The sequence below is a fragment of the Zalophus californianus genome, chromosome 3, assembly GCF_009762305.2.
Source record: "Zalophus californianus isolate mZalCal1 chromosome 3, mZalCal1.pri.v2, whole genome shotgun sequence".
Classification (NCBI taxonomy): domain Eukaryota; kingdom Metazoa; phylum Chordata; class Mammalia; order Carnivora; family Otariidae; genus Zalophus; species Zalophus californianus.
The window spans coordinates 65,287,351-65,313,871 of NC_045597.1; the positions used below are offsets into that span (position 1 = coordinate 65,287,351).

Consider the following 26,521-nt stretch of genomic DNA (forward strand, 5'->3'; position numbering starts at 1 on the left):
TGCTCACCACTTCCAGCAGTAAATGGTGAACCAAAGATTTACCATTAATGAAGATACCTTGTCACTTAAAGACAGCAATTATAACATTACGTTTATTAAAGTCACTAAGCCACATGTGTAAGTAAGCTATGATAGAGTTCGAGGATTGAGTGAACAAACATAATGTCAACGTTTTGAATTATCACTGGGCTTACTGTCATAGCTCTACAGCTCCCAGTGTCTGAATTTAGAATAAGCAGTGTCTTACATAATGCCATACTTCGAGCTTGTGAATTTCCAAATGGAAATTTGTGATCATAAACCTTTATCACTCAAGTTAAAAATCTAAAGTGGCTTTTGTACATTTTAGTGGAAAGAATTGTAGGCTGAAAAATCATGAGAATGTTTCTAGCTCTAGACCTGTCAATAATTACTTTTGAGTGAATCACTCAGACTGTCTTGGCCTGGAATTTTTTTCATCTGTACATTGAGAGGGTTAAACTGATTACTCTGGTCCCCCTCAGCTTGAAAAGAAATAGAATATTGAAGTCTCAGTTCACCACCATTGTTGGCTAGTAGTGTAGTCTGAAACTCATTGCAGCATCTTTTGTTTAAAGCACTTGTCCATCAGTTTTGTCATAACGGGAGTGTGGACTTCTCCTACTCCCTTTCCTACTTCACTGATTAGATTTTAAAACCACATACTGTATTTTACATTTTTACAAGAAAGCCTTCTCAACAAAACACTAGTATCAAATTTCATTGTGATGGAAGAAAAGGGATATAGTGCTTTGGCACCTGGGCACTCCCTTCCCTTTCATATCCAGGAGGTTCTGTAATCAGTGGTACCCTTAACTAACAGGAGACGATACTAAATTTATTCTGAAATGTCTGTGATTTGATACTTAAGATTAATCATACTGATAACTTTTCTATTTCATTTTCTGTGTTGTCCTTTTCTAACCCTGGTAGCCTTCAAACTTTTTGACTGGCCTGCTTTCCCTTCTCCTCTCTGTAGTGTTGTCTCAGCTTGGCTCTGCCGAGAACAGACCTGAGCAAAGCCTTCCTCAGCAGAGATTCCAGCTCTCCTCTGCCTTTCAACAGCAGCAGCAACAGATACAAGTAATCCAGCAACTTCACTCTGATTACATTTTTAAAGATACTCTGCTCCAAAAGTACTTCAACATACCTTACTCTAGTTTTATTTTACTGTCTTTTAAGACTATACAATAGTAGGTAAATAATTTAGCAAATTTTACTTAAAAGTCTGACATTTTAGCCAGTCACCTTGGAGCACTGAACATATCTTGTACATTTGAGCCATACTCTTCCTAATTTAAAATCTTTCATGAAGTGCTGGTGGCACATTAACATATTTTGTAGTTTCCAGTATTTTTTGAAACAGAGTTGTAAGTGCCAATGGTTAACTTTTTGATAATGCACTGCAGAAAAAGGCAAGTATACCAGTGTTCCTATTAGTAAATGTCATATCTGTTTTAGAAAAATGTTATTCCATGATTGTAGGAAGTCCGCATATTATAGTTGACTATCTTTGGTATGCAGGGTGGTTTTATATTGCTATAAACTGTCATACGACAAAATAGTAACTGAAGTTGCTGAGTTACTACAGTATAGACTGGCAGGGCAAAGTAACAAATATTTTTGAAGTTTACCAAGAACCCATTTTTAAAGCCCTCAGCAGCAGGCTTCTGTGCCACTGGTGCTGTTTGACTGTGCATTGTCTCAGTGTGATATAGTCCCTTTTTGTTATCTTGGTGCTTTCTCCCTTTCAGTTTTGTTGTTTTCATCTCTCAGGAAAAGCACCTTTCCATACTTGCCTACATTTAACGTAACTTGACTTTTTTTTCCCCTCCCTTTTGCAGCAGTTGCGATTCTTGCAGCATCAAATGGCTATGGCAGCAGCAGCAGCACAAACAGCTCAGCTACATCGTCATCGGCATACAGGCAGCCAGTCAAAAAGTAAAATGAAGAGAGGCACGCCAACCACTCCAAAATTCTGAGTCTTGCTTTTCTTTTTTTTTTTTCTCTTTTTAAAACCATAAGAGCATTGAATCAAAGGATTCTGAGTTTCTACTTCATTTTTTGGTTTTGTTTTTTTAAATGTGTCAGTATTTTACATTGCTAGATGTACAAACTTTATACAAAAGCACAACCCTATGATTTTTAATTAAAAACAGGGAGATGGTTTAACAAACCATTAGGGTTGGTTTGCCTAAGTCATTGCTTTTTAAAAATGGTTTCACTGTACATACTACATATGGAAGTGACCTAAGAAATACTAGAAACATCTTTCTGAAGAATGTAGTTTGATATTTATTTAGTATAAAAGGTTTGTGCACAGTGTAACAAATACAGTTTTTACAAATCCGTTTTGAAAATGTGGTGGTTGTTTATTTGGGTTTCATGCTCTTAATTACTTCGTCCATCAGTTTTTTTACTTCTTTGTGTCTGGTAACTGCTCGACTCATACAGTCCTGAAGTTTAGCTCCAGTCAGCCCACTTCCACCTGAAAAATTATTGTGACAACACTTTAAATGTCTGTTATTTTACTTGTTAAAAAATAAAAAAATCAACATCAAGTTATAATACAAAAAATTCAATAATGTAAGCCAGTGAGACTGTTTCAAGATTTGCAAATTGTTTTAACAAGCCCTGCAAGTGATTCTGATGCATACCGTAAGTTTAAGAACCACTGGCAGACAATATAGAAAAGTAAGGAATTTGAGATAACAAACTGCAGTAAACAGTAAAACCTCTCACATTCCATTTGGCCCTCCCTAATACAAAGAAGCTCACACTGAGTTTTACTTTACATGTTTAGGGTTAAAATGGAAGGAACATGCCTGGTTTGTGAAGACAACATAGCTTGCCTTCCTCATCCATTACTACTGTTAAGGTTCCAGTTGCCAGATGTTCCTCCTCTCCAGTAGGGTCAACTATGAGCAGAGTGCTATTTAAAATACAAGAAAAATATAAATTACCAATCCATGGAACAGTACTGATGTCAGATTTAAGCACTAGGATAGAACTGGTGGGAAACCAGAAAAGCTAATAGCAACCTAACATTCTACTACTTGTAAGAATCTTCACCTTTCAAATTTATGAATATATTAAAGAAGGTAGACTAAGGTAAATCTTCCGTGAAATAATTAACATTACACAGGAATAAGAAAACCAAGAAACAGAACACAAAATTCATCATCCAAATCAGGATGGTTTTGAAAGTATGAGGCTTAGCTAATAATTCTGCAGGGACAACAGTTACAAACCTAGGTGTCCAGGGGAAACTAGGATGTATGGTCACTGTGGGCATTTCCTGTAAAGTTAGAAAGCTGAGTAACAATCCATTACCTTAATTACATAATTTTTTATATATCTGATTAACTTACTCATCAAATACAGCAAAGGAAGTTGCAACTGGATTAGTTCTAATATTCAAATAACTTTTCTTCTTTAAATTAACTTCTGCTAAACCAGTTTCTTCATTTATAGTAACTTCTGGCAGCTGTACTAGAAAAAGGCAAATATGTGAAGTAAGTCTCTCACTGTAACAAATACAGGTTTCTACACTTTATTAATTCACTTTTCCCTCTTTAAATTGTTCAGAAGTATTTTAAAAATTAGGATAATTGGGGCGCCTGGGTGGCTCAGTCGGTTTAGCGGGTGCCTTCAGCTCAGATCATGATCCCAGGCTTCTGGGATCAAGTCCCACGTCCGGCTCCCTGCTCAGCGGAGAGCCTGCTTCTCCCTCTCCCTTTGCCTGCCACTCTGCCTACTTGTGCTCTGTCAAATAAATAAAATCTTTTTAAAAAAATAAAAATTAGGATAATTAAGGTAAATTTAGTGGAAATAAAAATTTTTTTTAATTTAGAAACTCATGAATGATCACTTGATATTAACAAAAACTTTTAAAAAGTTTGATAAAGTTTAACAAAACAATATTCTGACACTAAGAAGGAATGGTGCCTTTTATTAAGGTTGCTTACCATTTTTTAAAGCTGCTAACAAGGCAAATGTACAAGCATCCAAGATGTTCCCATCATAGTCGAGGCAAATGATATCACAGTATAGAACCCAAGAAAGCTAAAACAGAATTTACACAAAGTGTAAATTAAAGGACTTCTGGTGGGTAGAGCATGGTATTCGTTTCAACTTAAAACCACAGAATCCTTGGTTAGACAAGCATGATGATCTTCAAGGCTCAAAAACTTAAAAAAAAAAATTCTACAAAGTATATAACCAACAAAGTAGACAGGTTTGGTTTAAAAAAAAAAAAAGCTGGCTTTTAACTACCAAACTGACAAGTAACATCTAGATTTCCATTGAAAGCTACAGATATAGAAGGAATCTGCATTCTTGCTAAGTTAGCAGATGAAAGAAATGCTTTTGGAATTCCTAAATGAAGTCCAAAACATACTTTCCCACAGAAACCTTAATATATGAAATGGCTAGGCTTTACAATGCTAATAAATTTGTATATAATCGAATAAGAAAAGCCTCTAGGTCCTAGTCAACTTAGTTCTAAATTTTAGACTTGAAATGTGTAGTGTGGATTTACCCTAAACACATCAGCTGATCAGATACTAATGTATATCTGAATTATTTGTTGGAAACAGGAAAAAAGTTACCTCAGCATAAAAAGTAGCTCCCAATTAGATAATAAAAGAAATTACTCAAAACTTTTTTTTATGAAATACATGGTTTATTTAGATAGTTACAGAGTAAGCTGGATTTTTTTAAAAATAAATTCCATCTAAAGACATTCATATTTAAGGCCACTGGTTTATTATTTTAATTTCCCTGTTCTCTTCCCCTAAAAAACAATTCAGAATTAATAAAACCTCATAGTTTCTTTATTCATCTTACCTTTCCTGTAGAAATGCATAAGTCCTCTTTCTGAATTATCTGTGAACTTGATTTAATAATAAAGCACAATAAATTAAAGGTCAAAAACTCTGAAAATGAATGATAGATGTTATCAGGATGATCTTACTTTTCAATGACATCTGCAATGAACTGGCTAGCCACTTGGGCCTCTTCTCCAGGAGGTCCAGACCGAAATCTCGATGAACACAGAGGTGGTAGATCCACATTAGGAACTGAAAGAAACACTCTGCAGCTATGAACTAAACTTCACCTCTGGTTTATGGAAGTTTTATTCTCAATCCACTGCAAAGGTGACTGTAGCCATAGATAGGATTTGCAAGTGGAAAGCACTGTAATACTCTCAGGCTTAGATAAAATCTATTTCCAACTTTTTTTTTTTTCACACAAATACCAAAAATATAAAAGCATCTACTAAGGAAGGCTTCAATCCCCAAATCCTTCAGAAAAAAATAAGATTTCTTCCAATATACCTCAATCTATAACAGCAGATAGCCTTTGTACTCATACCCAACTGCCTACATTTTTAAAAATGTTGGTACCTACCATAAAGAAAAGATGGTCCAAGGCAAGAAGAAAATTGCATAGTGGTATAAATGAGTATTTATGGAAACAAAAGTTTGTGATTACAACCCTTTCCAAGGAGATTGTTTTCTTGGTTGATGACATCTGAATGTATAAACAACTGATCAAAGCTGAAAATGTTACAAAATTCCCTTTATCTTGCTTATTAGGTTATCTTCTAACTATTCAGGAATCTGCCTCATTCCAATGTATTTCTGAATCTTCTACATTTTCTTCAACTCAGCTACTAGGACTGAACTACAATATTATCATTAAATGTATTATTAAAGTACTTGTATTAAAATTAAAAAAACCATTTAACTTACCAACATATCCTTTATCAGGGGCATCTGTGGGTGGTGCTGCAAATTCCTAAAGAAGCAAACAAATGTTTCCTATGAAAGAAGCTATTCAATAATTGTGAAGACAGCTTAGCAATCAGTTAGAGAAACCTGCAGCAAAGACCATCTTAGCCATCTACTGTGCTTTTTAGGGAGTCCTACTGGGCTATAAGGACATTGGCACAAATCCTCATATTAGGTCTGCAAGGTTAAAAAGGCAGCATAGCTTAGCTGCCTACATTCTAGTGCTACTAATCAAAATTATATGGAGCTCTTTTAAAAAAAATATAGTAATTGGTTTTCTTCCTCTCATTTAGTAGCAAAGAATCTGAATTTAAACCCAAGGTGATCCTTAACACAGCCAGATTTAGGAAGTGATAAAGTGGTAAGAGCAAAAGCCTGGGACTCACTGACCTGGTTTGAATGTCAGACCCACACTTTTTGGCTGAGGGACTGTAGTCAAATCATAGAACCTCTTACCATTCAATTTTCTCATCTGCAAAATGAGAAATTAATATGACCTACTTTTAGGGATTCTTAATGAGGGTCAAATGAGATATTATGTCCCCAGCATAAAAGGTGGCACAATTAAGTGCTTAGGTCATATTGTCAGATATCACCCCAGCTTTATCACCCTGAGGAAGAATCTCAACTTAGGTTACTTTAAGTAATCACAGTGTAATATAGTGAAAAAAGCACAAGCTTTGGAGTCAAAGTTATATCTAAGTTCTAGTCACGTTCCTGGACAAGTTACTGAATCTCATGTAAAACAGAAGACAAATTATACTTCAAGTGATTGTTCTCATGATTAAACTAGTAATTCTGTAATAAAGCATCTAATTTAAGGTGCCTGGGACATAAAAGGTACTCAGTAAAAAGTGGCTCTTATTCCCTCAAGCTTTTCTCGGGAGCAGTCTTAATTTTCTACATTATTTGCACAAATTAAATGCTATCACTGGATAAAAGAATGTCACCAAAAATCTCCTTCTCAATAACAACCAAATTCTTAAAAAATTAAAGGTAGTGAGGATTTCTAAAATGGTTTCATTTCAGCCCATTTGATGCATGTTCATAAATTAAGAGTCACTGGACTTGGGTCATTTTAGAAAATGAAGAATACTAAAAAACTGACACCTGACTGCCTAATCAACAGAAATATAGGTGTAAATTACAATCTAATAAGAATATGAAGCTAATTTGGTAATTTGAATCTCAGTAAGACATATTAAACCTACCGCCTTAATTCCACAAATTACTGTAGTATTTCCCAGCTTCACTAAAGCAGAACCATCTGCAGTACTAATTGAACCTGAAAAAGAATAAAATGAAAAAGTCCACGGAAAGTGTTCATTTTCTACATAAAATTTTATGTTGCTATATATCTCAGTTGCTTATGAAAATTTATTCCTAGCTCAAGTCTTTTTTAAATGATGTAACTTTTAAAATTAGTGTTTTAGGAATTATTCACCTATTCTTGAATTTGAATCATTTGCATTCGGTCACAGAACTGTCCTACAGAAAAAAATCTCTTGACACAAAATCACTGGATTCCCTTAGGTATGGTAGAATTTGGCTCAAATATTGTTTAAATGGCTCAGGCTAAAACTCAAGAATGTCATACAGGTTAAACTGGAAAATTTTGTGTTTGCAACAAAGTTTAATAAGTGTAAGATGTAAGAAAATCATGTCTTGGAGGTTTTGAAGGAAGAAAGGGAGGAAAACACTACAGTTACTTCAAAATTTAAAAAGAACATGACAACTGAAACAATAGTGAGTTTAAAAAACATCGCAAATAAAATACATGAAAAAACAAAGTCTGAAGCAACTTCATTCTATTTTAGAACTCAAAACATCCTCACCTATGTTGACAGTTGTGGTTCTGAATTCACCAAGTTCTCTTCCATCAGGACGGCAGTTTTCTTTCTAAATAAATTTACATGAAAGCAAATTACATCTACATTTATATTTTACACACACCAGGGAAAACACATTAAACCTCGTTAATTCATATAATTTGAAAAGAAGCACATTAAACTGTTATCAAAAGGTACAACCTGTACATAACCACCTTTACTCACCAAAAATCTCCTGTAATACTCCAGAGGTTCCACAGTTCTGAAACATGTTAAAAATATATGAGGTAAGTTAATGAATCTTAACATAAATCAAAAACTGGCAAAGATCTTAGGAGCGTGATGATGCAGCATAAATCTCCCCAATTTGAAACTAAGTTTCTTTCATGAATTCTGAAAGTTTATGTTGCCACATATAACTACTAAAAAGAGATACTCTTGCAGTAGTAATCACACTCAACTGCTCCTTAACTCTAAACAATTACACGTTGGAGCCCAAAGCCTTTGGGCATCTTTAAAAGAATTAATCCAGTTGCTAAAATAATGTCACTTTCGCTCTGAAGCAGGGATTCTTACATGAAAAAATTTCACCTTTATTTTCACTATCCTGGAGCTGAAATTTAGCATATTCTTCAATTATGTTTGTAGGCAATAAACCTTTATAAAATATTAGTACCTGCAACTTTAACAACCACAGAGATTAAATGTTTCCGTTTTTACTTTATAGTTGTCGAAGCTTACGTGAAGACTCGTACTCGTTACTTTGGGATTCCAGGAGTTTAACAGTTACAGACTCCCCACTAGAGTTTAAGAATGTTGTTAAAAGAGCACGTATGTATCATTATTTCAACAACTCGGAGTTTATACAAAAAGAAAGATAACTGCGTCAATACAATTGTTTTCCTTTGGAATCTTACATATTTTATCCATTTAAAAACTTGACTCTGAGGACAAAAATCTTACAGGCTTCACCAGAGTGGCACAAAAAAGGCTTAAGTAAAACCTTCCGAACAAGGCACAATCCTTTTAGAAATAAATCACGGAGGAGAGGAAGCACAGGGTGGCATGGGGTTCTGATACAACACTTTTTAAAAAGATTACAACGGGGTCCCCTGGGGCCGCACGTCCACTACACCAGGCCACAGTGCTTGCCGCGGGTACTGAACTCTGTACACAGTCCCTTTCACCTCCCCTCTCACTGCGGAGAAAAAGCCCCCTTTCCTTTCACTACGACCGCCTCCAGGTCCTTCCGCCCGTCGCCTGCTTCCATGAGGGAAAGAAATGGGAATCTGGCAGGGTGGCCTCCAGGTGAGAAATATCCCAGCGAAGGGTTAAAGGAAGCCTCCAACCACCACAGTACAAACACGCGACCGCCGGCCGCCAACACTCACTTGAACCCGGCCGCCATCTTCCCGCCCGCGCGCGTGCGCCTGCGCCGGGCGACACCGCGCCTCCGGGCCGCGCGCCTACGCCGCCTCCAAACTTTCGACAGGGACGCCCGCGCCCTTCTCTCGCTGCTTCAGACGCAAAGGGCTGGGCGCGGGGAGGGTGGTTCCCGGCCCACCTTTTCTCCGACGGTGTCTATCCCCGCACGCCTCTAGGCTTCTTTGCCTTGGATGCGTTTTGACGAATCTGCTATTGGGAAAGAGACGAGTGTGTCTCTTGAGAAACAGTCTGGTAGTTCAGGGGTTTAAGAGAAAACCGACCTTATTGCCAAGAATTGAGTATTGAGTGTGGAGCATTATTCCAAAGTTTCCCCGTCCTTTTCCCGCCTCCATCTGAGGCTGGGCCCTGGGCTTGCCTCCTCCCAAGTAAAGGACCCCCTGCTTAGTCACTGGAGAGTTACGTAAACTTTCTGGGTGCTCATTATCCGCACCAGGTTACACTTTGCAGGTCCCCGGAGCAGGCTCCAAAGGAGCCTCTTGTGTTGTAGGCTGTGTTGTGGCTCAAGGCCTCCCCACCTTCCTCCTAGGTAGGGTTGCCAGACAGAATACAGGACATCCAATTAAATTTGAATGTCAGATAAACAAAGAGTAATTTTTTTTTTCCTATGAGTATACGCCAAATAGTACATGTTATTAGTTGTTACCAGGGGCTGGGGGCAGCGAAGAATGTTTTAGAAATAGATAATGGTGATGGATGCAGAAAAATGTGAATATAATTAGTACCACTGTGCACTGTATATTTAAAATGGTTAAAATGGCAAATTTTATGTTCTATCACAGGTTTTAAAAACTCGTGTAATATACCAAAACCTTTTAAATGGGTGGGTTGTATGGTGTGTGAATTCTATTTTAACAAGGCTGTCAAAAAACTGTTTACTGCTCACCTGAAATTCAAATTAAGTGGACATTCTGTATTTTTACTTGCTGATTCTGTCAACCCTACAGTGGAACGCAACGCCTTGCCGCGAGGGGGCGGTGTGGGCGGCGGGCGCCTGGCCGGCGCTGCCCCTCTGCCGGCGGGAGGCGGGGCTGCGCGGCCGCGCTTCCGCATGTGTGTAGGTGCTGGGTAGGGCGGGCGGCGACCTGGGCATGGAGGATGAGTTGGTTCCTGCTGCAGCTGGCGGTGCTCGGCGTGGCGCTGGCGGCCGCAGTCCTGATACTGGTGAGGAGAGGGATGGGGGACCGACGCGGGCCTAGGCTCCCTGCTGTCTTGGAGACTCGGCCGCCACGTATCCTCTCCTCTGCACAGCCCACTCTTTGACCTATCCCTTTGCACCATCCTTCTCCCAAGCCTTGACCCCAGGATTTCCTCTCCTAGAATTTCACACCCCCTTTCTTCCCTTTATTTTTATTTTAGAGCTTTACCTCCCTCTGTGCCCAGACCCTGTTACTTTTGTTCACTGTGGGACGTGCTCACCCAGTCTCCACTCGTTCCTTGGTCCCCGGACCTCTGTCCACCCGCCCTGTCAGTCTCCAAGACTTCCTCCCGGATCTGCAGCCTATGCAGCTCCACCCGGGAAGGTCTTGAGCCCCCAGGATGTGTGTGTTCCCCAGACTCATCCTTTTCCTGATGTGGTTAAGCAGATAGAAGGTGGTGACAGAGCATTGACGAGAACCATCTGTTACAGATCGGAATAAATCAGTGGTTCAAGAAGATCAGTAGCGACACAGTAAGACCAAGACACACAGGCCTAGTGTTACCATATGTCGGAGTCGTTACTTCCAAAATTAAACACCCTATATTCGCAGCCTCTAAAGGAGGCAGTACAATAGAATTCAAATTCGGATTTTCTTTGCCATTACTCTGGAAATAGAAACATTCTAAACACTTGCTGATCCGTTAGTAATAGACAATTTGCCAAGTGAGCTTTCTCCCATATAATTTGGAATGAGCCTGCCATCCAGTTCGTGCATGGAGAGGTTTCTGCTTCCTCGACACCCAGATGCGCCGCCTAGATAGCCCTGCTCGGAAGGCCATTCTTCCATCTTGCCAGGTTTGCAAACTCACAGTGTAGAAACAATTTAATAGAGAAAAACCAGTGTGACCTGACTTCTTCGGTGATTTGTGTCTGGGTGAGAAAGGAGTCCTCTCTCTCCCTTAGGGTATATGAAGATTTCAGGGTTTTTTCGGGTTTTTGAGCAAGTCAGGTTGTTGGTGGGGCAGAACTTGGACAGAATCCTAGATTGAATCTGCTTGTTGAATCTCTCTGTTGCACAGAGTTAAATGGATGCATTATGAGGGTGTACTGCAAGTATTTGATCCCACTAGCTTGAAGTGATTATAAGAGCTACCATTTATAGAGGACTTATAATATGCTGGGTGTTGTATTCAGTGTTTAACAGGGGTTATCTTGTGTATCTTTAAAACAACACTGATATAAATGTTATCATCATTAGCTTCATTTGATGAGGAGACTGAGATTGGAGAGTATGTATGTACATATGAAAATTATATTATGTATATTAAGTATATTATGTATAAAAATGTCACACAGCTAGTGGACCTTCATTTGTTTAAAATGCCAGAGCAGGAAATCATTATTAAAAAAAAAACAACTAGTTTCATATATATCCACTTTCCATACATACTCTTCCTCACCCCACTTCCTTTCTGAATTATTTTGAAGCAAATCTGAGATCTAACACTTTATCTGTAAACCCTCAGCATTTATCTTTAAAGACACCCCTTTTTAAATGTAACTATAATAAAGTTATAATGGATTCTTAAAAATTTTTAACTATTATTCAATTATTTCAAACATCCCATCAGTTCAGATGCCTCATGTATGTTTTAGTATAGTCATTTGTTCATTTAAGCATTCACACACACTTAGCACTCTGCTGATGTCTCAAATATCTTAATCTGTAACAATTTGTCCTTTTTTTGTTTTCTTTTTTTCCCTTTTCTTTAACAAGTGGTCATTTGTCCTATAGCATTTCTCACACTCTGGATTTTATTGATTGCATCCCCTTGGTAACTTTTAACATCTTACTCTGTCCCCTGAATTTCCTATAAACTGGTAGTAACATTTAGAGACTTAATCAAATGCATGTTTGAATTTTTTAATCAAAAAAAGTATCTGACTGGGTGCCTGGGTGGCTCGGTTGGGTGACTGCCTTCGGCTCGGGTCATGGTCCCGGAGTCCTGGGGTCAAGTCCCACATCTGGCCCCTGGCTCAGCAGGGAGTCTGCTTCTTCCTCTGACCTTCTACCCTCTCACGCTGTTTCTCTCTCTCTCTCTCTCAAATAAATAAATAAAATCTTTAAAAAAAAAAAAGTATGTGACTGATGCTGAATACTTCCTCTTATGTCAGAAGGCTTGTAATATCTGATTGTCTCTGGTGTTAAGATGGATCCAGGGATTCAGGAATTTTGTTAGCCTGACTCACCAATTATATAGTTTGTCAACCTAAATCCATATTTCTCTGGGGGTTGCAGAGTGCAGATTTTAATTGTATGATTCCTTTTTCATGTATTACCTAGAATTCTGTAATGAAAAAAATTTCATTCTCAGCTATTCAGTTACTCTGAAATATCTTTCATATGTAAAAGGTAAGTTTTATAAAAGGCAAGTTTTCAAAATAATGAGATGATACTCTGGCATCTTACAAAGAGCACTGATTCCTTTCAATAGGAAACTGAATTTAGAAATCACAATATCTGGACACTGGGGTGCAGAATAGGAACTCTTTTTTTTTTTTTTAAGATTTTATTTGTTTATTTGAGAGAGAGAGAATGAGAGATCGAGAGCACGAGAGGGAAGAGGGTCAGAGGGAGAAGCAGACTCCCCACCGAGCAGGGAGCCCGATGCGGGCCTCGATCCCAGGACTCTGGGATCATGACCTGAGCCGAAGGCAGTCACTTAACCAACTGAGCCACCCAGGCGCCCCAGAATAGGAACTCTTAACCACTAGTCAGGATACTGCCTCCATGCTCCTACTAATCAAAGCAAATTCAATTATAGTATGTACCCAACGGAATATTATAAATGGTCACCACATTAAAAATGAGTAGCGGGCGCCTGGGTGGCTCAGTTGGTTAAGCGACTGCCTTCGGCTCAGGTCATGATCCTGGAGTCCCGGGATCGAGTCCCACATCGGGCTCCCTGCTCGGCAGGGAGTCTGCCTCTCCCTCTGACCCTCTTCCCTCTCGTGCTCTCTATCGCTCTCATTCTCTCTCTCTCAAATAAATAAATAAATCTTTAAAAAAAAAAAATGAGTAGCATTCCAAAAATTTGTGAATTGACTATTTTAAAAGCAGAAAGTGTACCAGTAGAAACAATGTTACAAAGAATGGTTATTTCCAAAGCTAGTTCCCAAATAAATATGGAAGGGGGCTATCTAATGTTAGTAGTGAATGGTGCCAGAGCCTACAAGTTTGATACTTTACTTCAAAAAATAATGTATTCTGAATTCAAATCAGGGATAAGTGTCAAGAATATATTCTTAAGCATTACTGGTCCCTACTATGGGGATAGAGGGGTCTTCCCTTCATACCCTGGGTCAATCCGGTCCTAGATGGGAGGTCTGCCCTCACTCCATACATTCCACCTGTACTGTGAACTTATTCTCTGTCACGTATAGGCTCCAAGTAGGAATGGGACCTCACAGTGCGTTTGCCAGGGATTGGGGGTTCAGGGCATCTTAGAGTGGATTGTACTTCTGTAGTGACTATTCCCTATTAGATCTAGGATGACAGAGGCCTAAGGATGACAGGTGGGAAGAGACAGGGAGCCTCTTAAGGCATTAGTTCCTTACCAGTGGAAGAAAGGACAATAATGAGTTCCTAAGTAAGGGATTTGAATTTTGGTGTCACCTCCAGACCACTGTTAATGGACTAAAAACTGAGGGTAAATATTCCACCAAAAAAAAAAAAAAAAACCACAAAAGTGATGTATTCTTATATAACAAATCTAAAAAAAAAGTGAACGTAGCATAATTTCTTGTTAACATACCTGCTTTTAGATTTCCTTTGTTGCATTTATAACTGCTACGAAAATGCCATACCTCCATCAACATGAAGAAGAGAGGTTCTTCTTAAATGCCAGAGGACAGAAGGAAACATTGCCCAGCATCTGGGACTCACCTACCAAACGGCTCTCTGTTGTCGTGCCTTCATACAATGAAGAAAAACGGTGTAAGCCCGATCTCATTTTTTGGGTAAGGGGTCACTGGGAAGAAAAGGAAATTTAAAGTATGGACTTTACTGTCTTTGCCAAAACGTTAATATATGTGGGCTATGGTGAGTGCATAGTTCATAAGAGGGGAAATTGTAGTTCATAAGAGGGGAAACAAATACTAGCTGTAAAGGATAGGGTCAGCATCATGAAGTCATACGCCTGAAGTGTTCTAGAGAAGCAATAAGCCAGATGTGAACAGAAAACAGACCTTCCAGATGGGAAAGGCCACTGAAGGAGAGTCCCAGAGGGGCCTGTTAGACCATTCAGACTTTTTCCATATGTAAACTGAATGCTTGGGGGCTTGGCAAATTGTTTTCAAAAGCAATTTTTCATACATATTTTTTTTTCTTTAAGTGCCTGTAATGATGGATGAAGCTCTGGGCTATCTAGAGGAGAGACAGGTATCATGTTTTCTCTTTCAATATGATGTCTCTAATTAAAACTAGACTAGAGCACCAACTTGTAGATTGCAGGCTAGATCCTCTCTGAGAGGCAGTGCCAGCCAAGCCTGGGTCATCAAGGTCACCGGGCCTCCAGTGCTCAGCTTGCTGCCTGCTGTCAGGTGTTAGCAAGCAAGCCCAGCACGTGGCTCCCTGGCTCCAGAAGCAGGTGGGTGAACCCAGAACAAACAGAAAGCTGAAATTTCTTATGGACCCTCCCGCCCACTTTTTATCTTCTTGCCTGGTGATATATTTAAAATGGAATATGTCTGCAGACTTTGTGTGGCCACACGATGCTGTTTTTACTTTTGTGACTTTTTAAAAAGACATTTGAAAAATACTTAAAAGGAGAGTGAAATGATTGTTGTTTTTCTTTATTATTCAGTGGAGTTCCCCTCATTTATTTTCTCTTTCTCCGCATGAGAAGAAAAGTAGTATGTGTCCTTGTTTTGTATCTATTCAGCCTTTGTTGGAATCTCCTTGGAGAGTTTAAGGAAACAAATGAGCTTTGCAGCTGGTTCTTTTTTTTTTTAGAAAATTCCTTGTTTTGATTTACTTTGATTTTAAGTTTTACATGTAAAAGGAAGATAGAAGATTCATTAAAAGAGAGGGGGCCACATTCAAAACTTAAGTTTAAAGAAAAGAGAGAGAAAGGGGCACCAGGCTGGCTCAGTCAGTGGAGCATATGACTCTTAATCTTGGATTTCTGAGTTCAAGCCCCATGTTGGATGTAGAGATTACTTAAAAATAAAATCTTTAAAAAAGAAAAAGTAAAAGAGGGAGGGAATGGAGCCTTTATTATATATGAGGCTTCTATCTCTTCTATGACGTGTGTTCACAAGAACCACATGGATGAGAAAACAGGCCAGAAGGTCATAAGGCTAAGAAATACTGTAGCCAGGTACATGTTCTAACCTCCAACCTCACGGACTTTTTTCTCATACACATTTGTAGCGTCTCTCAGAAGAAGTGCTTAGCACCGCAAGCACCTGGCTGCTCCCACCGATTTGGTGGGGAGTTGGGGGGGAGGTGACGACACACTCATGGATGTTCAGTTGGTGTTTGCCTTCTGCTCCTGCCCAGCATCTTTCCTCCTTTTGGTTCTTGGCCTTTTTATTTTATGTGGTTTGTACACTTATTCATATTCATGTTTATACGTATCACACTAAAACAATTGTTATTTAAACTCCTTGCAGTTTTATCAGAATTCTTGATGATATTTATGCCAAATTGTGGTATTTCATTTTTGTTTCTTGCAGAAGCAAGATCCTACATTCACTTATGAGGTGATAGTGGTTGATGATGGCAGCAAAGACCAGACCTCAAAGGTAAATGAACTTGCTTTTAGGATTGCCAGTAGGTAGAAAAAATAGAGTACTTTAGCAGATGTAAAGTCTTATTTCCACTCCTCAGAGAATGCCAGAGCAGTGCCAGCACACTATTGTTACAGCATGGATAGTCAGAAAGGCAGAGGGATTTCACCTATGGAAAGCTGGAAAATATACCTGCTGTTCCACCACTCCATAAGACCAGGGAAGCTCTGAAGATCACCAGGTCGGGAGAAAACATGCACAATTCACCATGGCCACTGGGAGCCTTCTTTGCCTATCAATATATGGTTCCTTTTTCCTAAGCACAATTTTCTTTATGCTCCACCTTGCCTTACAATTTCTAAAGCAGTCATGCAAATAGAAAGATGCCTTCGTATCTGGCACTGGGTATCAGATATGTCCTTTGTCATACCTCCATCTAGATTTACCCATGGGATGTAACAAGTGTCTTAAGAGTATGGTCCCCTCACAGTCCTGCATTCTTAGACCTATAGCTACTGAGCTGCTAGAAAAAATAAAAGCTGGTCTGCCAGGAGTGAGAATAACTTCACACTCCCTATGGAAATGAGGGTCAAAGGAGAGAGTATTAGGGTGCCTGGCTGGCTCAATCAGTAGAGCATGTGACCCTTGATCTTGGAATTGTGAGTTCAAGGCCCATATTGGTCATGGAGCCCTACTTAAAAGGGGGGTGGGGGGCGCCTGGATGGCTCAGTTGGTTAAGCATCTAACTCTTGATCTCAGCTCAGGTCTTGGTCTCAGGGACGTGAGTTCAAGCCCCGCATTGGGCTCTACACTGGGCATGGAGCCTATATAAAAAATAAAATAAAATAGAAAATAAAAAAGAGAGAAAGAGGGTGCTGTTGATGAAGAGAGTTAAGATAGAAAAGCAGTGTGGAAAAGCAAAGGGTGTTGACCATACTACAGTGGATTGATGACTAACCGAGTGATGAAAAGACATACACAGCAAATACAGATCAGCGTTTCATGGCTTTGATTATAAATCAAAAAAGTAATGGCAAGAGCACCTGGGTGGCTCTGTGGGTTAAGCGTTCAACTCTTGGTTTCAGCTCAGATCATGATCTCAGGGTTGTGAGATCAAGCCCCACATCGGGATACACACTCAGTGGGGAGTTTGCGTCCCCTCTTCCTTTCCCCTCCCCCCACTCACACGCACACTCTCTCTCAAAATAAATAATCTTAGGGGCACCTGGGTGGCTCAGTCATTGAGCGTCTGCCTTCGGCTCAGGTCGTGATCCCAGGGTCCTGGGATCAAGACCCACATCGGGCTCCCTGCTCAGCAGGAGGCCTGCTTCTCCCTCTCCCACTACCCCTGCTTGTGATCCCTCTCTTCCTATGTCTCTCTCTGTCAAATAAATAAAATCTTAAAAATAAATAAATAAATAATCTTAAAAACAAACAAAACAGTAATGGCAGTTGAGTGAAAAGATTTTGGGGAACATGGTCCAGGATATGAACAACAACTCCGGGGGGTAAGATCAGTTGCTGACAAGTAAAGAAGTCGTTAAGCAGTAAGAGGGGGTGGCAATCACAAGTGTGTACCAGTCGAACAGTGCATCGATTGTATTTTCTCTGGCAGCTCATTAGCGTAAATAAAGGAGTCAGAATAAGAAAGAGCCGCTGCCTGTTCTGGTGGTACCTCTGCAGGAAAGCAAATTGTGACTTCAACCTAGTGGGTCATTACTGGTTCTTGGCACTAGGAATTCAACAACTCTGGGCCACTAACATGTACCGCGAGTATAATCTAGTCACAAGAAGAAAGCAACTGGAATAGCAGTATTTAAGCCAAACTCAGAAATGCAGCTTATGTCACTGTCTTGGAATCCAAGTTAATATTATTCTGACTTTTATATAATTTGACAGGTAGCTTTTAAATATTGCCAGAACTACGGAAGTGACAAGGTACGAGTGATAACGCTGGTGAAGAATCGTGGGAAAGGTGGAGCTATTAGGATGGTAATACATAGTTTCAACATTTGTATTTAAAATATAAACATGTTTTTAATGACTTCTTTTGCGGACTATGGTACATTTGCATTTTACAGCTAGCTAGTTGAATACCACCATTTCAAGATAGTGGTAAATTAGTTTTAGTAAGAACTTCATATAATTTTGTATATATAATGTGATCATATCTTAAAAATCATGCCATATCTATAACATACTGGGTAATTCAGGAGACTGCGCTTATCGTAATCAAAGTTTAAAATGTTACCATGTGCCTCTGTGTGTCTTTGCTATAATTACTGGATAGTAAGTTTAAATGATTTTTTTCAGTTTATAAAATCTGATGTGGGTCTATCCTGATGAAATTTGCAGTCTGCTAGAAAAGATGATTGTACTTATGAGAGGTACACATGAAGTGCTATAGACATTCCAAAAGGAATAGGTTACTTTCAGAGTCAGGATACTCTGAAGATGGGGCACCTGGGTGGCTCAGTCGGTTAAGTGTCTGCCTTTCCCTCAGGTCATGATCCTGGAGTCCCGGGATCAAGCCCCACATCGGGCTCCCTGCTCAGCGGGAAGCCTGCTTCTCCTTCTGCCCCTCACCCCACTTGTGTTCTCTCCCTCTCTGTCTCTCAAAAAAATAAATAAAATCTTAAAAAAAAAAAAGATACTCTGAAGAAAGACCACAAGTCAAAATAGAAAGAAAATATAAAGAGTGCCTTAAATGATTTTAGAGGTTTTATTATTTTGCACCCCCACAAAGAGAAGTCTAAGTATAGGCAGTCCAGGCCTTGTTGAACATGGTGTCATCAGAAACTCTGCCTCCGAAGTTTGCACTCCCTCTTCCTCAGGCACACAAGGTGACTCCTAGAGCACTAGCCATTACACCCACATTCCAGACAGGAAGGAGAAAGGCAACGCAGAAGATATATGCTGGCTGGTTTGCCCCCTTTTAGGAAGCTTTCCCAGAAGCTGCACCCAATGACTTACTTAATTCTCATTGGCCAGAACAGTGTCACAAGGAAAGCTGAGAAATGTTTCTTTTAACATATTCATTCCTGACCTAATCAGAGATCCATTAGTAAAAAAGAAGGAAAGAATAGATATTGAGTAGGTAACTCGCAATTTTCGGCACGTGTCAAGTAGACTTGACAAGGAGATGTCACCAAAGCCAAGCCTCCCACAGTGATGAACGCTGGCTTCCACTTGGTTATTCCACTTGATTGGTTATTTTGAATAAATTAACCACTTCAGCATAATTACCACATTTAATCCTCCTCATGTTGTCTCATGAGTTAGGTCCTATTATTTCAATTAGGTAGATGAGGGAAGTGACGCATAGGTAGGTAAAGTAACTTACTCAAGGTCACATAGTTACTAATAGGTAGAATGAAGATTTATTGGGTTAGTACCCTGAAATCCACGCTCTTAACCTCTCTGATAGTGTGTGGGAAAAGTTGAGAGAAGAGCACGCCAGTCAGCAAGTAAGAAAGACCAGAAGTCAGAACTCTCAGAATATGTACTGGGAGCAGGGAGTTTGCTCTGACTGGGTCATAGGGTATGCAAAAAGAAAAAAGAAAATGGGGGGATGCGATATCACGGTGGCCCTTTAAATCTGTCCATCCACTTATTTATTCAGCCAACATTGGAGTGCCTACTACATGCTTAGTACCTCATTAGAGATACTGAGATGCAGGTCAACCAGGGGCACCTGGGTGGCTCAGGCGGTTGAGTGCTCAACTCTTGGTTTGGGCTCAGGTTGTGATCTCATGGGTCTGGGATTGAGACCCATGTCAAGCCCCGCATGGGGGCTCTGCACTCAGTGGGGAGTCTGTTTGAAGATTGCCGCTCCCTCTGCCCCCTATCCCCCACTTGAGTGTGCATGCTCTCTCTAAAATAAAAAAAAATAAAAAAAACCCATCGTATCCTTAAGGATATCGTTTAGTAGTGTTGTAAACACTGTAATAGAAGTATATGCAAAATTCTTGCTTTGCCTGCCATCTGGGGGAGCATCAGCAAAGACTTCCCAGAGGAGGTAAATTCTGCACTGAATCTTCAAGGAGGACTAGGAATTACCCAGGCACAAGTTGGGGCAGGGAGCTTGCAGAAGAGGGACATGACCAAAGGTATGAAAGAAAGCGTCACAGTAAGGAGCTGCTAGTGGTGCCTGTGGGTTGACTTTATAGGGATGAGGTCAGAGGGGGAGATGGGTTCAGACCCTGAACTTTTAGGCTAGGGACGTTCTGACTCTGACCTCAGACAGAGTGACAGTGGCCAGCACCGTAGTGTAAGCAAGGTGCAAGGAATCGTCACCTGGATCATGATGGTGACACAGCAGCCGAAGAGGAGAGGACAAATGGGGGGGGGGGGGGTTAAAAATGAGGTAGAATTGTATCAGGTGATCGGGAAGAGGAATAATTTAACTTTTGGCCTTGGGTGACTGAGAGGGGGAGGATGTCATTTATAGGAGGAATGAAACACTGGCAGAGGAGCTGGTTTAAAAGACAATATCTTTGAGTTTGAGCCATACTAAGTTTGAGATACCAAGTAGTGGTGTCCAGAATAGCGTGGTGGAGTGTGAGTGAGTACTTCACATGCATCAGATGATAGCTGAACCTGTTAAGGTGACAAGGAAGAAGGTATAGAGAAAAAGGACAACTGGAAACCAAGCCTCGGGGAAACGAAGCACGTAAGGATGAGCCGTCGGAGCAGTGAGAGGGGATAGGGTGGGATTGAATGGAAAAGAATGGGAGGTGCCAACATAGGCTGCTTTTTCAACAAGTTGGGCAGTGAAGTGAAGGCCATCGTTGGTACAGTGGAGAGTAGCAGTCATTAAAGAACCTCCTTTAAAATAATAAAGTGGCTTAAACAAGATTGAAAGCCAAAGGCATTTTTCCATGATGCTAAATAATCACCTCCAGTTCACTCTTAACGTCTATCTTTGAAATAATCCTTTGGTTCTTTTTCGGTCCTTTGGCTTTTTGCTAGATGTTAAATATTTTTATTCTGCTTTTTTTTTTAAAGATTTTATTTATTTATTCATGAGAGAGAGAGAGGCAGAGGGAGAGGCAGGCTGCCAAGGAGCAGGGAGCCCCATGCAGGACTCGATCCCAGGACCCTGGGATCATGACCTGAGCCAAAGGCAGATGCTCAACCATCTGAGCCACTCAGGTGCCCTTTATTCTGCTTTTTCACCTGTATTCTAATGGATATGATTTTTTTTTAATTATAGAAACTAGTTAGTGGGTTTATCCTGTAAAATAAATGATCAAAATTTTGTCTACATTTCTATTTATCTTATCTTTATTCATACTGTTAAGTGATATCACAGGCTATATTCTCCTGGATCAAACCATACATATATTTATACTTAAGAAACAATGAATTCACTCAAATGGACCATGAATTAAGAGTTGATGTATAGTTTATTTCCATGTGAAATATACACTCAGCCATATTTTGCACAAAAGACCAATCAATTCAATATTGAGAGGCATAATTTTGCTAAGTGTCAGATCCCTCAAATAACATAAAATAGTATTTGGATATATCCACATTTCCCAAGATATATCCACATTTCCCATAATTTAGTGATACTGCATATTTCTTTATTCAGTAATTAATTTAAACTAATTTAGATTCCAGGGGCACCTGGAATAAGGTTGGTTAAGCGTCTGCCTTCAGCTCAGGTCATGATCTCATGGTCCTGGGATCAAGCCCCATGTCTGGCTCCCTGATCAGCGGGGAGTCTGTTTCTCCCTCTGCCCCTCCCCCCTACTCATGCTTGCTCTCTCTCTCTCTCAAATAAATAAAATCCTTAAAAAAAAAAAAAAAACTTTAGATTCCATAATAAAGAATATTAAAGACCTGTCATCTTAGCATGTGTTTCACAGCAAGTATATATATATTACATTTGTTCAATCCACCCATAAATATGCTCTTCATATGCTGCCCTAAAATAGCCCGGATACATATACAATACATATATAATGTATATGATAGCTATTTTACTTTTTTTGTTTTTATTGATGTAGGATATCTTTTTTTTGTCCAAATCTATTTTCTTACCATATTTTTTAAGGTATTAGTGGTATGATCTCACAAAGTTTTTAAAAACCATTAAATAGGCATTAGATATATTTGGAAGGAATCTTATCAATGTAATGTGTTTTCAGGGAACTTCGGCCTCCTGCCATTTCACACCTAATATTAGATATTAGACTATCTAATATTAGCTATTTTAAGTAAAGCAAAACAAACTGACATGTCATTGAATTTAACCTTAACTTTAAGCAACTTTCTTTTAATTGAAATGTTTAAATACAGGGTATATTCAGTTCTCGAGGAGAAAAGATCCTTATGGCAGATGCTGATGGAGCCACAAAGTTTCCAGATGTTGAGAAATTAGAAAAGGGACTGAATGATCTACAGCCTTGGCCTGTGAGTATAAAAAATATAGTTTAAATGATCTTCAATTAAGAAAACAGGTAGTCTAAAGTAACGTTAAAATGGAATTTACATATAAGTTAAAATATTGGTGCTTCTACACTGGGGAGGGTATGTGCTATAGTGAGCACTGTGAACTGTGTAAGACTGATGAATCACAGACCTGTACCTCTGAAACAAGTAATACAGTATATGTTAAAAAAAAAAAAAAAAAGGAAAGAAGGGTATATGCCCTATCTGAAGGCATTCAGAGATTATTTTTAATTTAAGTATTGAAATGACAAAGGCTTTAAGGAGTCGATGGGCACTCAGTTCATGAAATCTTAAATATAAAAGCCTATTAACACTAAAAAAAAAAAAGGTGCTTCTTTTGGTGTGAAATTCCTGTATACGGCTCCACAGAAAAGCTAATCATTTTATTATAAACATTACCGATGGTCTGAGATTTACTTGACAATTATTTATTTAATATTTTAGCCATCTCTCTTGATTTTCAATCACCGCTACCAGAGTTTTAATATTTATTATATATTCAGCTAAGGCTTTTATTTAAGAACATAGACTGAGCCTCCCAAGTAAAGATGTGAAACGAAACTGGTTCACAGAATGCTTGTTTCTAGTGAAACAAACCCAAGCAGCAACTGCTCAAAAAAGATTATGTGCAACTTCATGCCATAAATTTCAAAAAGTGGAGATTGACTTTCACTCAGCATAATGCATTTGAGATTCATCCATATTACTGTCTTTATCAATAATTTTTTCCTTTTAATTGCTAAGCGATATTCCATTGTATGGCAGTATGACCGTTTGTTTATCCATGCAACTTTGAAGGACATTTGGGTTATTTCCAGCATTTGGCAATTATGAATAAAACCAGTACCAACATTTCTTTTAAAAAAAAAAGAAAAAGTGGAAGTTAAAGAAAGAAAAATTCTGGTGCCATTTCCACTTTTTAAAGGCCATTTAGAAAAGACAAATTTAACCAAATTCTGAACTTTTTACCAAATAATCCCAATCTGGAGAGAATCAGCCTGAGAGAATGAGTAAGCACTGTTGGACAACATTAAACAGTACACCTGCCTACCATCACACAGTTTTCAGAATTTCAACAGAAGCAAGAAAAATTGCTAGAGCTTGCTGTTTTCAGGGCTTCGGGATAAGTTTAGGGCACAGATCCGTGTGACTAAATCCATTCCTCAGTGGAGTGTATCTTTGTATAGGACATGACAAAATCTCACAAGCAAGGAACCCAAATAACCCAACAAAGCTATATTGAGCTTTAGGGGCACTCCCTCCCTCCCCCAGGTATAATATTCAGGCGTTGAAACTCTAGTTCAGAGGGGACAAACAGGTGCTACACAAGGTAAAATACAAGTCACCCCGCTATCCAAAAGTAGAGCATTCTCATCCGAAAGCCAAATGGCATAAAGCAAAGAAGCAATTGCCACTAATTTATACCACAAAATTTTTTTTAATGTTCCCAGACCCAAAAATAACCTCTCTTAGGCTTTTCTGACACCCTAAGACACATCTTGCTAACAGATACACAAAATAAATCAGGATAAAGCAGAGATGCTCACAGACATAGTTCAAAGCTATGGCGGCTTGATGCTGAGATGCTGAGTGTAGTTCTGGGGCAGGAGCTTGGCGGGGCCCCTCTCACCACTCAGAGCATGCGCTGCCTCTACAGTTTGCCACAAAACAAATGTTGAACACTATTTGTGCTTTTTGCTTTTTTTTGTAAAAGCAAAAATCCTCTTCATATTTCTTACAGTTAGCAAGAACAGCTACTAGTGTTGGTCTTTCATAAAAGCAACATGGGCTAATATGAACTTTTGAAACCAGGGGATACCTGTATATCAAGGAAAATTCCCTTGTACTGTACGAGAGCTACTCATATTAGTCACGACAAAATGAAAGAAATGTCAGCTGCGCCAACATATTACTATAGAAAAAGAATTGAAGTTTCATACAAAAGAAGGATAAACTCCAAATGAAAGCAGATATAATCCAAGAAAAAGGATAAAATTGCATGAAGGTATTTTTGCTCTAGAAATAATGAAAATAAGAAATCAGCAGCACAGGCATTGGAAGGAGAGATGACAAAACAACAGAATGGTATTAAAAGAGAAATTATAGAAGTATGGAAGCAAATTGAGGGCCAAAATAAGATCAGTAAATAGAACTATCCATGAATGAAACAGACCTAATTTAGAACTAGTTATTATTATTATATATTTGTTAAAATAATCCCTGTTCATTATAGCAAAAACCAAACAATAAAAAAAGCAAAACCCCCAAAAGCAGAACATTTAATAATTAAAAAACCTCATCTCCTTCCTAGAAATAAATATGTATTTATTTGAATTTCATGGATTTTCACAAGTGTTCCATTTCTCCTTTCACTATCACCCGCTTCCCTTTTCTATCTAGTAGTTTGTCTTTAAAGACACTAAATGAATTAACTAATATAATTCTTAAAAGAATTATTTCTGAAAATATCCCTTTTACCTGTGCTATTCAAAACAGTAGCTACCTGCCACATATGGCTATTTAAATTTAAATTAATTAAAATTAAATAAAATTTTAGTTCCTCACTAACTTTTGAATTCTAGTTCTCACTGGCCACATTTCATATACTTGTGGCTAGTAGCTATCTTATTGGCTAACAGAGATATAGAGCATTTCCATCATCACAGAAAGTTTTGTTGGACATTACTGCTTTATACCATACAATATGAAATAATTATTGGATATGTTACATGTTCACTATTACTAAAAAGGTATTTCTTCTTCCACCTCTTAGTGGATCATGATAAGCTAAAAGAAAATCCAACTAGTATAGTTGCTGGATTTGATTTCCTAGGTCTCCCAAGAGACCCCACAAAGATTTGGTAAACGTTTCTTCTGCATTATGCCTTTAGCTTGGGGGGGGCATGAGTGGGAGGGAGGGTGGAAGGTGTCAAATTGTTTGCAGCCGACTTTATGTCATCCCGCAGTAGGGCAAAGAAAAATGATGTAGCCAAAGTTACAGGGTGAACGAAATAATAAACAGGAGAAAAATCTGAACCTTCTGTGAACCCAGTTTCCTTTATACAACTCTGAAAAGGAAAGGAGTTTTGATGCCATCTTTTTTCCTTATCATAATCCAGTTTACTGCATTGTTACTGTAAATGTTGAGTTTTAGAGAACTAAAGCATTTGATTATGATTAAGCATTTAATTCACAGCCTGGGTCTATAGCACAGAAGGTATGCCTAATTATTTATGAGTATCACAACTCACTTAAATGAACTTAGACTCTGTTAAGAATTTTTATCAGTATGCATCCTATAACTCTTTTTGAAGGAGATGGGAAGGAGGCAGATAAGTGATAGTTAAAGTTTCAAAATCTATTGTCTTTGGATCAACTCAGTAATGATTATTTTTGAATCAGGATCCCTGTCTACTCATCTTTCTGATAAAGCTTATAAATAGCCAGTCATTGCTCTCAGAAAACTTGCGCTCTGAAGCTAACATTCATAGAGGAATTAGAAGGAATCTTCTTAATTATCTAATTCAGGTGTTGGCACACTTACTCTGTAAAGGGCCATAGTAAATATTTTCAGCTTTAGAGCCATATAGTCTCTGTTTCAACTACTCAGACCTGGTGGTAGCACAAAAGCAGACCCAAATAATACGTAATTGAATGATCATGCCTGTGTTCCAAGAAAAATTTACTCACAAAACCAAGCAGCAGGCCAGATTTGGGCCATGGGCTATAGATTACAGAGCCTTGGTCTAATGCAGTCATTTATCCAATATTGGAAACTTTTTATAGCCACCAAGTGATCTTTCAGTCTCTACTTGCATAGCTGTCTGTAGTGATGCCCAAGCAGCCCGTCGATCTCAACTCAGTCACAGAGTTCCTCTTTACATTAAATGCAAATATGCCTCCTTTTAATCACCCCCTTTAATTGGTTCTGTTTTTCAGAGCTACACAAAATAGTCTCTTGTACTTCTTTGTGACAGCCCTTTAGCGACTTAAAGCTGCTTTTCATGGGGCTTCTCTATTTTAGGCTGTCAGTAGTTCTT

At 38.9% G+C, this 26,521-nt stretch overlaps 3 protein-coding genes across 26 annotated transcripts in view; 2 read left to right on the top strand and 1 right to left on the bottom strand.

Annotated features, from left to right (window-relative positions):
• SUPT20H (SPT20 homolog, SAGA complex component) overlaps nucleotides 1-2,337 on the top strand; it is a 38,602-nt gene extending 36,265 nt beyond the window's left edge. For 16 of the 22 annotated variants that reach the window (XM_027590951.2, XM_027590945.2, XM_027590953.2 and 13 more), the window contains 2 exons: nucleotides 998-1,101; nucleotides 1,863-2,068. In XM_027590951.2, the coding sequence (XP_027446752.1) occupies nucleotides 998-1,101; nucleotides 1,863-2,000 (242 nt within the window). In that variant the 3' untranslated portion in view covers nucleotides 2,001-2,068. Of the gene's footprint in view, nucleotides 1-997; nucleotides 1,102-1,862 lie in introns of all 22 variants that reach the window. The other 6 variants (XM_027590956.2, XM_027590957.2, XM_027590965.2 and 3 more) reach the window with 4 other exon arrangements.
• Nucleotides 2,293-9,410, bottom strand: EXOSC8 (exosome component 8). The gene is made up of 11 exons (XM_027590968.2): nucleotides 9,034-9,410; nucleotides 7,868-7,904; nucleotides 7,649-7,712; nucleotides 7,025-7,098; nucleotides 5,775-5,820; nucleotides 4,994-5,099; nucleotides 4,867-4,912; nucleotides 3,987-4,083; nucleotides 3,390-3,510; nucleotides 2,844-2,950; nucleotides 2,293-2,506 (listed from the first exon to the last, which is right to left on the bottom strand). The coding sequence occupies exons 1-11, from the start codon at nucleotides 9,048-9,050 to the stop codon at nucleotides 2,391-2,393; spliced, it is 831 nt and encodes a 276-aa protein (XP_027446769.1). The 5' UTR covers nucleotides 9,051-9,410; the 3' UTR covers nucleotides 2,293-2,390.
• Nucleotides 9,411-10,115: 705 nt separating this feature from the next.
• ALG5 (ALG5 dolichyl-phosphate beta-glucosyltransferase) overlaps nucleotides 10,116-26,521 on the top strand; it is a 45,819-nt gene continuing 29,413 nt past the window's right edge. The window contains exons 1-6 of one of the 3 annotated variants that reach the window (XM_027591302.1): nucleotides 10,116-10,249; nucleotides 14,052-14,223; nucleotides 14,621-14,667; nucleotides 15,966-16,034; nucleotides 17,919-18,011; nucleotides 22,329-22,442. In XM_027591302.1, coding sequence (XP_027447103.1) covers nucleotides 10,184-10,249; nucleotides 14,052-14,223; nucleotides 14,621-14,667; nucleotides 15,966-16,034; nucleotides 17,919-18,011; nucleotides 22,329-22,442 — 561 coding nt within the window. In that variant the 5' untranslated portion in view covers nucleotides 10,116-10,183. Of the gene's footprint in view, nucleotides 10,250-14,051; nucleotides 14,224-14,620; nucleotides 14,668-15,965; nucleotides 16,035-17,918; nucleotides 18,012-22,328; nucleotides 22,443-26,521 lie in introns of those variants that run through there. The other 2 variants (XM_027591303.2, XM_027591304.2) reach the window with 2 other exon arrangements.